This window comes from Poromitra crassiceps (genome assembly GCF_964638095.1).
Source record: "Poromitra crassiceps genome assembly, contig: HAP1_SCAFFOLD_2151, whole genome shotgun sequence".
NCBI classification, from domain to species: domain Eukaryota; kingdom Metazoa; phylum Chordata; class Actinopteri; order Beryciformes; family Melamphaidae; genus Poromitra; species Poromitra crassiceps.
In genome coordinates, this window is record NW_028150274.1 from 3,235 (window position 1) to 15,258 (window position 12,024).

The 12,024-nt window shown below is 43.0% G+C and overlaps 1 protein-coding gene across 1 annotated transcript; it reads left to right on the top strand.

The window, feature by feature from the left end:
* Nucleotides 1–3,432: 3,432 nt before the first annotated feature.
* Nucleotides 3,433–11,889, top strand: LOC310772164 (chitin synthase chs-1-like; the record flags this gene model as incomplete). The annotated part of the gene is made up of 8 exons (XM_083664607.1): nucleotides 3,433–3,461; nucleotides 5,968–6,103; nucleotides 6,827–7,015; nucleotides 8,337–9,213; nucleotides 9,723–9,906; nucleotides 10,484–10,579; nucleotides 10,791–10,952; nucleotides 11,715–11,889. Coding segments are annotated over 8 exons (1,848 nt in total), but the record flags the coding sequence as incomplete, so codon positions are not given.
* Nucleotides 11,890–12,024: the final 135 nt, after the last annotated feature.

Consider the following 12,024-nt stretch of genomic DNA (forward strand, 5'->3'; position numbering starts at 1 on the left):
ACCTCTAAGAAAATGTTCTCTTGCTCAACACCACATAGATGTGTTTGTCATCTTATTCAAATGTAAATTTCTGGTAAAATATGTCATCATGTCTATGACATCACTGATGACATCACTCGAGCACTCGATGATGTCCTCAGTGATGGTCACGTCACCTATGATGACCTATGATGACCTATGATGGTCACGTCACCTTGCTAAACAGGGCCGTAGCTAGCTATGAGGACGGGGAGGTCCGGACCTCCCCTAATATTTCAGCCTGCCAAAAAAAAAAAAAAAAAATTTTTTTTTTTTTTTTTTTTTTTTTTTGCAGGCCAGGCCAGGCCACTCACTGAACAGCAGGCCAGGCGCCGCCTACTGGTTTACTAGTGGTTTTATTACTTTATTCAGGTTTAAAGTGGGTGCATCTCATTGTAAAATTGGACTTGGCCCAAATTGGGCTTCAAACGGCCCAAATCAGGCTTCAAACGGCCCAAATCTGGCATTAAACGACCCAAATAGGGCTTCAAACGGCTCAAATCTGGCTTCAAACGGCCCAAATTGGGCTTCAAACGGCCCAAATTGAGCTTCAAACGCCCCAAATTTTTTCACGCGCGTCGGCCCGTATCGGCCTGGCCTGCTTGGTATCTAATGCCCGGCCTGAATTATGATCCCAGTCCGCCCCTGGTGGTGAGTGATGACTGTCTGTCTGCCTGGCGAGATAATTGAAGGTGAGCGAGCTGCGAGACAGTGAGCGAGTGAACGACAGACAGTGAGTGACACTGACAGATTTTTTAGCAACAACCAAGAAAGTAAGTGTCTAGTCTGTCTCTTAACACATTAAGTGCCAGAGACGGACTAATTCGTCTTACATAATCCAGCGCTTGAGTGCCAAGGACGGACTAACTCGTCTTACATAAAGATTTTTTTTTTTTGACGGTGGTACATCAATCAACCCCTTTTACATCTTCGAGATAATTATAGGAGCAAGAGCATGTGTGTAATCTATTTTACCGACCACTAAGTGGCGACAGAGACCGAGAGAAGTCACAGCCACGGGACCCAAAAGCAGCCGCCTCCGCGGAAATGGCTTGGATTTTACAGTCAGAAGCCCGAGACACACACACAGAACGGACAGAGATCCCTTCCCCCCAGAGCCGCGGATCAACGCGCGAACACACACACACACACACACACACACACACACACACACACACACACACACACACACACACACACACACACACACACACACACACACACACACACACACACACACACACACACACACACACCGCGGGAGCAAGCTTGGCGATTTTACAGTAATCCAATCCATTTCAGGCAAGCAGGCAGGCAGGCACGCAGACAGACAGGCAGGCAGCACAACACGCTTCTGACACGCCCGCTGAAGCCAGGAGGAAGGAGGAGAAGACACACGGAGGGAGGAGTTTGAATGAGAGGGGTGTTTCCTGTTGTTATGGAGGAAATTACTGTTCAAAACTATTGTTTAGAATGTCTGACGGTCTTACTGATGCCAAAAATGAATGGTTAAAGTGACTGTTTCACAAAAAGCCATTTATCTCTGAATAAATTTCCAGACGCTGAAACCATGCTGTACTCAACGGCTAATATCTACATAACTACTAACTCTGCAAACTAACTCTTTTAGACAGAGAAAGCACACATTCTATTAGTTATTTTTAGATGATTGCTGTTCATGAATTCTTAACAGAAAAGAATCCTCGGCTGTTCTAAAATGAGCCAGAATCGTCAAAAACACCCCTGGCACAACTTACCTACAGGAATGAAAACATGGCTGGCACCCAATGTGTTAAGTATTGTTACCTGTGTGACACGTTGGGATGCTACTGGCTAATCATGCATGATGCCAATTGCCAAGCTCCCGAAGTCAGGTGGCTATATGCATGGTTTCAGTTTCATGACCCAATAAGTAACAAAAAGAGGTGGTGTAAAGGTAAAAACAACATAATATATTTTATTTTATTTTTCAATCGTTCCTATCAGGAATAAATAAATGTCCCTCTGTATGTTTTTTTTATTATCGATGATGACTTTGTGTGTTGTGTACGGCTTGGGTTGTGTACCTGTGTTTGTAGGTGTCATTTTGATATGAATTTGGCTAAAACAGTTTGTGTTTGTTAGTTACAATTATGTTGACAGGAGAGCTGAGCAGGTGGTGACATGAAAGAGAATATACTGAATAATGACATCACAACAGTATAATCCTAATGTTGATTTAAAATGATATATTACTCTAAATATGGCTTAAAAAGGAAAAAAAAAAAACTAAATTCTTTTTTCGGCGGCGCCCTGACGGGCGCCGCCGAATCCGCCTCCCCTTGCTGGACCTCCCCTATTTCGGAACTCTGGCTACGGCCCTGTTGCTAAAGTGTTGATTTTATTATCTCAGTAAAATTAGGCGCTATGGTTGAACTCAGGTTGTGCTGCCTGCAATGACATTGCATGAGAGAGAACCAGGTCATTTAGTTCAGCCCAGAAATAGGAAGGTGGGGTCACATAGCGCAGCAGAGTTTCCAAGGCCCGATTAAAGTAGCCATGGGCCCCGGGGCTACGACTTTTTCAAAGGCCCCCCTTACGACTTTTTCAATCCCCCCGGACACCATCACGACTCAACTATTGCCCCGCCAAACATCAGCCATGCTCAATTTGCATACAATAATGCCATAGTGTGTAGGTTTGTGGAAGACAGGTGCACGTATTTGGGTTCTCCCCCATGAAACCTTTATGTTTTTAAATTAAAATACAAACATGCAATTTCACATAATTTGCAGTGATTATTATTACCATATCTGTGTACAAAAAGTTGGATAAGATAAGCTAAAGCAGATCAATAAACAACACCCAAAAAGCTTAAAGACAAATCTTCCTAAAGATTAACCATCAGATCTGGGAAAATAGATTAGTTTGTTTTGATGCTCTCCACATTGATTGGACATTCAGTACAGGCTCACTGTAGGCCAAGATCCATCTCTCTCACACATAATGCACGCATGTGAGTGTGAGCGCACGTGCGCACACTCACACACAACGAGGCATATCTTTTCCCCTGATGTTTTTTTTTCTTTTTCCCCCTCTGAGTCTTGGGCCCCTTCACGTCCTGGGCCCCTTCACGTCCTGGGCCCCTTCACGTCCTGGGCCCCTTCACGTCCTGGGCCCCTTCACATCCTGGGCCCTGGGGCTTAGCCCCCGTAAGCCCGTGCATTAAACCAGGGCTGAGAGTTTCAGGTCAGCTTGTTCCTGCTCCTCACCTAGCTGGCATCATTTGCATATGGTTGGGTTTTGTCTTATTTTGATGGGTGTGGCTGTGGATGTGCTTCAGGTTAAATTGTCCTGACGATGGCATGTGGATGGAGATCTTCTTTTAACTTAACAATATAAAGGCAATTTTAGCGCACAGGGTTTGCTACAATCATGTGGGACAACAAGAGACACATGCCAAAGTAAGTTGATTTTTTTCTTCTATATTTATACAACTGCTATTACCAATAGAAGTATATTTTTTTGTTATGACCACAAGCTAATTGATTTAACAATAAATAACAAGAGGGAATTAAACATTAATCAACCATTATTATCAGTTCATATTTATGCCAAAGTTTGATTGATATGTTGATTATGTTTTTGCACTGATAGTAATTGAATTTCTTTCATCAATTGCAATTAACTTATTAAAGCAGAAATTAAGCAAATATGTTTTACTAGGCATCTCTCTACGCCACTACGCACACTCGATTTCTAGGCTTGCCCGCTACGCGGCCTCGCCCGCCTGGCACCTCGCTGACCTGGCCTGGAGCTGACAACATACTGCTGTGCATGGCTGAAGACGGGGGTCTGAAGCCAGACTCTCACTTCTTTCAGTGTCTGCCCCTAGGACTTGAATTTGCTCTTATGACATCACTGTGTGTGTGTGTGTGTGTGTGTGTGTGTGTGTGTGTGTGTGTGTGTGTGTGTGTGTCTGTCTCTTGTGTGTGTGATGTCACAATGCCTCTGTCATCACTGATGATGACACAATTTATGACATCACTGATGACATCATCACTGGGACTTTGTGTGTGTGTGTGTGTGTGTGTGTGTGAGAGTGAATTTATGACATCACTGATGATGTCATAAGTGGGACAGACATACAAACAGACCCCTAGCTCCCTTTTGTAATAGATAGATAGATAGATAGATAGATAGATAGATAGATAGATAGATAGATAGATAGATAGATAGATAGATAGATAGATAGATAGATAGATAGATAGATAGATAGATAGATAGCAATGGAGTTATAGTGAAAAGAAATTATTCCCCTTTTTGCTGGGGAGTGGGGACCCCCTGGAACTCCCTCAAGGCCTCAGACTCCACTTTGAGAACCACTGTTTTAAGGTGTCGTCACTCAATAAGAGTCTTGCTCTGAAATTAAATATCCACTGTTTGGACTAAGGAAGGATCTAACCCCTCGTGTTAGGGCAGTGGTTCCCTAAGTGGGGTCGCCTGAAATTCAAATAGAGTCGCCTGATTTCTTTTATATATATATATTTTTTTTACACCACACACAATTTAAAACAAGTGAAGATGATTAGGGTCAATTGCGTTTTTTGTTTGTTTTTTCCCCCTCGATTTTTTATCCCATTTTTTATCCCCCATTAGTGCTAATTTTTTTTTTTTTTTAATGAAAATGTTTGAGATTATAACTTTAAATCAGGATTCTGAGAATAAAGACGGAATTCTGAAAATAGTCAGAATTTTGAGATTAAAGTGAGAATTCTGAGGGAAAAAATAAGCATACATGTGACATCACTGACGATGTCACTGATGATATTATCGACGGTGTACTGGAATTTGAATGTCTAGGGTCCCTAGATTTTTGTGACGTCAAAATCGGGTCACAAGCCAAAAAAGGTTTGGAACCCCTGTGTTAGGGGTTCAAGGCCATATATGGGCTGAAACCCCAATGTTTTTATGTTGGTTTTAGGGGTCCAAGCATTGCTATTGTTTTTGTAAGGATTATTACGTTTTTAATCTTGTTCTTCTGTTTCTCCCCTAAAAGTCCCAAAAACTATACGACCAAAAATGACCAAACTTGGCAGGTCCAAAGTCTCAGCCACTACTCAAGTTACAAAATCTAGTTCAATTTGACTCCGCTCCCTCCCGTGGTGCTATAACAAGCAACCTTATGTTTTGGCTATAACTTCTGGTCAAAAATCCTTTTCCAGTCTATTCATTGGGCCGTTCCACATCTATCCACAGCCCCTGAATAAACCTTTAATGACAAGTCACACGCCCTATAACACAACATTGGCTATAACTCATTAACCGTTCATCGAAAATGTCCAAATTTCTAAGATATGTTGAGCAATGGTGCTTGAACACATCCCCCATGCATGGCATTTTCAGCTCTACCACTAGTACTGTAGGCGCTACAAATAACAAAACAGGTGGGAAAAACAATGTTTTTCTTTAATCACCATACCTTAATTAGTAAACAGACCAAAAATGATATCTTGAAAACTGAGCATACAGAATGTGCAGCTGCAAATAGTTTCATACAATGACAATGTGATATCTTCAACATAATTTGATCAATCTTCACCAAAGGAAATGCAAACGATGGATTGTCAAGACGATGTCTGTAAAGTCATGTGGAAATTGATTGTGGCGTGCTACAGTTACAGTAGTGAACTTTGCTTTGGTGTATGGTGTGAACAAAGGGTACGCTTTAAGACTCTGCCAACTTCCACCTTGATGTACAGGAAACTAAATAATGGGATAAGTGATACTGTAGGTCACAGGTGCTAACCCAACCCATATACAAAGCCTCAGAAATAATATGACAATTAGGCAATATATTACTATATTACTAGATTACTAGATATTACTAGATACTAGATTACTAGATATTACTAGACAGTCTATTGTTTATTCATTCCATTATTTTGACAGTTTATGATCTTTTCCCAGAAGGCCGTGGGACTCGTTCCAAGACATCCCGGTCATCCAAGATGAACAGATTCCTTGGAAATTGGTCAAACTGCTCAAGTTCCTCTGTCTCTGTGCGCTCGCCCTGCTCGTGTTCGGGTTGGCTGTTTCCAGCAAGGTTAGTCGTGTTTCAATCTATATTGAACTTAATATGGGGAGGGGGGGGGGGGGTTACCACTGTGATTCCATTGGAGGCAGGATAGCTGAGTGGTGGCACCGTCCTAGGTCTTTTCTGTGTGGATGTTGGATGTACGCATGCGGCTGGTGAGCCTGCTGGCGTAGGCGGCGTACAGCTCTCTAAAAACAGATGGACTGGTTCTGCTTCTGCTGTGTGTAATGAGCTGCTGATGTGTGCTGTGCAGAATGTTCTAGTCGCCATGAAGATTGATTGACAGCTGTCACGTCGTGATATGATTGGTCGAAATGAGGTAGAAATGTGACAGTACTATCTGACGTCAGCAAACTGTAGACTGTGATGAATGAACTCTTGATGAACGAACTTTTGATGTGGAACAAATTTGAAAAACCCAAGAAACTGGATTTTTGTGTTTTTTTGTGTGTGTGCATACATTGTTTAATAGGTGCTGGGATGTGATCTCAAATCGACAATAACATTGGGAGTGTGGACGTCCGACTGATGTCCGGCGGGCGGCCGTTGTGCCACTTTTTTTCAAACCCATGAAAAAATTTGGCACAACGCCCGCAGGAAATTTGTTCAAAAGTAATCCAAAAATTGTCGTCTCTTATCTTCTTATCTACGACTCTTCTTCCCCTCTCTCGGTCTGTAACAAAGCACTTCCTACTTAAATAAGTCTTGTCTCGACTCTGCTCTCTGCTGCAGGTCTCTTTCCTCCTGCTGATCACTCTGTCCAATAAGGCCACTTTGACCATCCCAGCTGACCAGAAACCCGTGGCCTTGCTGTGTATTGGCTGCGCGCTCATCTCTTCCAGTGTCCTGCTCCTTCTCAAGAGCATCTGGAAGGCAAACTTCAAAACCTCAAAGCTGCCAACCAAAGTAACTGCAGCCGTGGTAAGGACGAGTCTGACAACATTTCAACAGCAACTTTCCCTGCTCTCTAACTGATGCCTTGGGCTAAGAAGAAAACACCCTTGTTGGTTCTTTATTGCTGATGTTAAACGGCAAATTGCTCCAGATGAGAGATGCTGACTATGGAATTTTAAGGGTTGGCTTTATGGCCAAATGACCATGACAAACAGTGGGAGGACCACCACACCACTCCATTTAAAGAGCACGGTGCAGATTAACAAAAGTCAGAATTTACGTTTTGGGCTCATGATTACAACGGAAATACCCCAAAAAGAAAAGAAAAAAAATCACAGGGCCCCAGGATATAAGAAGTAGGAAGATAACTAAAGACTATCACAAAGTTGCAAGTGCAATCAAAATCGAGTAAATATATACAATATGTACATGAGTGGTGAAGTGTTCTGTGGATGATAACTATGAATTTACGTTGAGTTAAATAGGTAGTGTATTTACATGAATTTACAGTCGGAGTTAAATGAGAGTTTACATTGAATGTACATGAAATTTACAGGCTAAGTTTAAATAGGCATTAAATGTGCAGGGAATTTACATGAATTTACAGTCCCAGTTAAACAGCCAGTCTGCTGGGGCTGACACAGGGATGCAAAGTCATGGAGAGTGAAAAGGGTGACCGATACCCAGGGCAGAAAACCATTCAGAAATCCTCCTATTTTTCCCCCCATAGAAAGATGGTTTTCTATGGTGTTAGTTCATTTAGTTTGTGTAGCTATATAGCTTGATAACGCACATCACATTTATTATTTACGTTACTATCATGCCCTGTTTTCAGAGCAGAATTGTTTTTTCGCAGCATAAACGCTCTGTATCTGCCGGATGCACAGCACAGTTTCCGCAGGCAGACCGTAGTGCTACGCTTTTGGCGCCACACTAGTCTTCATGCCCATGCTGTCAGCCATGTTTTCACTCCATGAGGTTATCAATTATGATTTTGTTTTTCACTGTGTGAGAAAATGGACTTGTAGCGTGCGGGTCGTTCCCGATGTTCCGTGTCAGACTATAGTTGACAGTGCTGGTCGGGATCAGACTTGTACTGTTCCCAGTCTCCCGGCCAAGGCACGTCACAAATTAATAGGAGAATGATTGCCTAGTCTGATGTTGTGACATCATGAAAGACAATAAATATCATCTAGTCTGATTTTGGCATTAGATGAGAAAATCTTACAAAAAAATCATACAGAAAAACTTATCACTGATGGAAAAATGGTTAATAACGTAATACCTTATCTTGGTCCCTGAATGGAAATCAGTCAAATTTATTGTTCTGTCTTCTTGTGTCAACCAGGTTCTGTCAATCGAGTTCCTGGTATCCCTGGGTTCAGCGGTTCTCACCATAGTGGCTATGCCACACTTGGACATTGTGAGCAATGTGACAATACTCAACAGTGTAGCTGTCCTGTCTGCGGTCTTACAGATTACCTCCCAATGTATTGCCAGAGAGAGGAATCGGTTCCTCCTGCCATCTATACTTGCCTTTGTCCTCATCTTGCTGGGCTACTGTCTGTTCCTCGTCTTCTACCTGCTGGACCAAAACAGGAACAAGATGGCAATTTGGGCAGGCCTGGCTATCGCTGGATCGTTCTTGACCTCTTTCAACTGGTGGGAGAACTACATCAGATTGTTTACCGACAACAGCAGCTCAAACTTCCTGAGTGTTCTGTCTAAAGACATCAAGGAGTCCCAGAACGTGCTTCACATGCTCTCCAGCCTGCTCAGGATCCTTGTGACGGGTTTTGTGCTCGGAGCCTACGTCCCTCTGTCCAAAATGGACTGGACCATCCTGACCACCGTCCCACACCGCGAGACGAGGACAATAGCAGTCCTCATCGGGGTCCAGGTGATCTCCTCAGCACTGTGCCACTCGTTTGCAGGGGTGGCCTGCAAGATGCGGGCCCTGAAATGTAGCTTCATCCTCCCTTTGTACTTCGCCTCTCTGGCCGCTATGGCCGTGGTTATCGTGCCGGTTTTTCGTTATTATCAGGACTGCAAGACAAACCTGAAGGTGACCGACAACAGCACCTTCACAGACTACTGCACTGCAGCTGTGTATGGCAGAAACCAAACCCTGGCAGGTAGCATGTTCTCGCAACTCGGTTCGGATGTGACACGCACGCTCTGCTGCCGAGATCTGTCCCAGATAACTGACATAGGTCTATTAACAGGTAAGATTCTTGAGCTTGTTCAAACTTACAATTAAAATGTGGTACAATGTAACATTATACAATTAGACACCACAGGCATAACCTCTGCATGTGAGAAAGGCTGCAAGACCAAAAATGTGAATGTTTTCAGAGGGTCACGACTCACGACACTGAAACATTACATTTGTCTCAAAAATAGATGTTTTAATTGCAAGAGAGAGACAATGTGAAGGTTCCACACAGGCAGGTTTTGTAGGCCACCATGTCACATACCTGTCAGAAACAATACTGTGTACAAGACATGGCAACTAATTGTGGGAAATGTAGGAAATCGCTAACTGAATAGTACACAAGGCAGGTTGAGGGAAAGTGTCCGTGGGTACAACAAAAAGTATCCTAGCCTACAACACTTCACAAAATAACTCCTTGAAGGCACAGAACATCACAGATTTATGATCCTGTAGTGTACTAAGAGTATCCAGGGGTGGGCATTCCATTTTCCTTGAATGGTTCTGTTGATCCTGCCCCAGGTTTTGCAGTGGCCTGGTGGCTGGGTCTTCTGCTGGCCACTCGCCACATCTGGTTCCTCAGCGTGGAGCGCATTCAGAGAAGCCAAGACCTGTTCATCAATGGGATGTATGAGGGGGCCTTCATAGAGCAGTCCTTACTCCTCAACACACGTTTTGATATTCAAATGTCCGACAAGAAGAAGACGTAAGTGTGGTTGTGATGTGTGTATCTCTTTCTGTTTTTACACATTTTTGTTTTGTTTTAAATATTTAGTTTCTCTTTTTTTTATGAAGAGACAATACCGTCTTAATAGGGAACTATGTTATTAATACTGCTGCAGAATATAAGTATTTTAAGTAGAATTAGTATAGGATGGATGGATCAGCGTGACATCACGACAACAGAAAAACCGGGTTCAGGAGAGATCGCATAACATTTGACTCGGACCAAAACATAAAAAAAATGGGGGTTTAAAGAAAAATATATTTTATATATATATATATATATTAGATTTGGTCTGACTGCAATGTCCTATGGTCTCTCCAGATTCTAAATATAGCTGAACCGTTTGGTTTGACCAAGTAAAACTATTTTTTATAAGCATTTTACAAAATGTCTATGGGAAAATAAATTGCAGAAGAAAATCTCTGGTACAGCGCTGAAGCAGGAAGTGACGTTCACTTTGCCTCTCTATAGGATTAACAACAAATCATCTGGCTGGACTTTGAATGTCAATTGTCTAACTGTCCTAAATTAAACTTGCAATTCTTGTCTTTTCAAGTGTCAAGTCAACAGACCCAGTGACAGTGTATCTATGTGCTACCATGTGGCACGAGAACTACTCCGAGATGATGCAGATCATTTTTTCGGTGTTCCGGTGAGTTCACAGACCAGACCAGTCCAGCTCACAAGAATATTAGGGGCAGTCATTTTCCCATTCCAATATTGAGCAGTTGGATTTTTGATTTTTGTCTATTGATCCTGAGAGGGAAATTGCACCTTCCTAAATCTTGAGAGCTCAGAAAAATCAGTCTTTGAGGTTTTAGCAAATATCAAAGTACCTCTGTGTGATTGTCTCAACTCTCCAGGCTGGACAAATACAGACCAAAGGAGGATCCAGAGGACACTGATGTGCTCTTCGAGACCCATGTCTTCTTTGACGATGCGTTCAAAGATGTTCCGGGGAGTCTGGGACGCCATGTTAATGAATATGCAGAGACCCTTGTGAAAACCATCAGAGAAGTTTACAGGTAAAATCCATGTTTACATGGTATACATGAAATATATATATATAGCCTCCTGAAAATCTGTGCAAAGATCGGCGCGGCCTGGGGTCCTTCAGGCTAGAGCGAGGTGCTCGGCGCAGGCGAATGACGTGCAGCGCATAGGTCTTCTTGAGGCATCCTCTCTGCCCATGGTAGGATTGCCTTTTCCCTGGGAGGGTCTGGTGAGACGAAGGAGGAGCCCGGCCTGGAGTCACCCACAGGGAACTTAGACCCTCCATGCTCCGAAGGGTCTTTCAATCCTGGGGTGTAGCACTAACTCTATTGCAGCGGATTGGGCGTGATCAACCCTTCCGCGGGCAATGTTGCAGACAGAGTAGGAAGGCTGATCCGTGAGCGGCTGCTTCTGGGACACGGGTCGGGGTCTTAATCGGCCTCGGCTGGGTCTACTGGGCGAGGGTGTATGATGTTGACAGACCCGAAACACCTTACGACCCCAGTTAACATCACTGATGACGCATCCCAGCGCATGCTGTAGTATAGATTTTAAACACATATATATATATATACCGTATATATATATATATGCGAGATTTCTAGGGTGGAGACTCTGGCCCTAGTAAAATCAGTGTAAATCATGGCCTCTTGTGCATGATTTGGTGCTGTAAACTTCAGCACCAGAAAATCCATGAAAAACGACGTTGCAATATAATAATAAAAAAGAGAAATAGTAGGATCTTGCAGATTGCCACTTTAAGCGTTGCACTACTCTGTCATGCTCTGCATCAGTATCTTCATGGGGGATGATAGGAGCCTCTTCAGAAAGCAGCAGCACACCCCTGACCAGAATATCCTGAGGACGCCGTATGGAGGTCGTCTGGAGGTCACCATGCCTCACAGGAACAAGCTGGTAGTTCACTTCAAAGACAAGCAACTCATCCGCAACAAGAAGAGATGGTCTCAGGTGGGCAAATCATGTCTTCATGGCTTAAAAAAAAAAAAAAAAAAAAAAGATAAGATCAGATAAGTTGTAACTTAAGACATAACTGGCTTTACTTTTATACCATTTTGTAAGAATAGACAAAATGGATATCTGGAT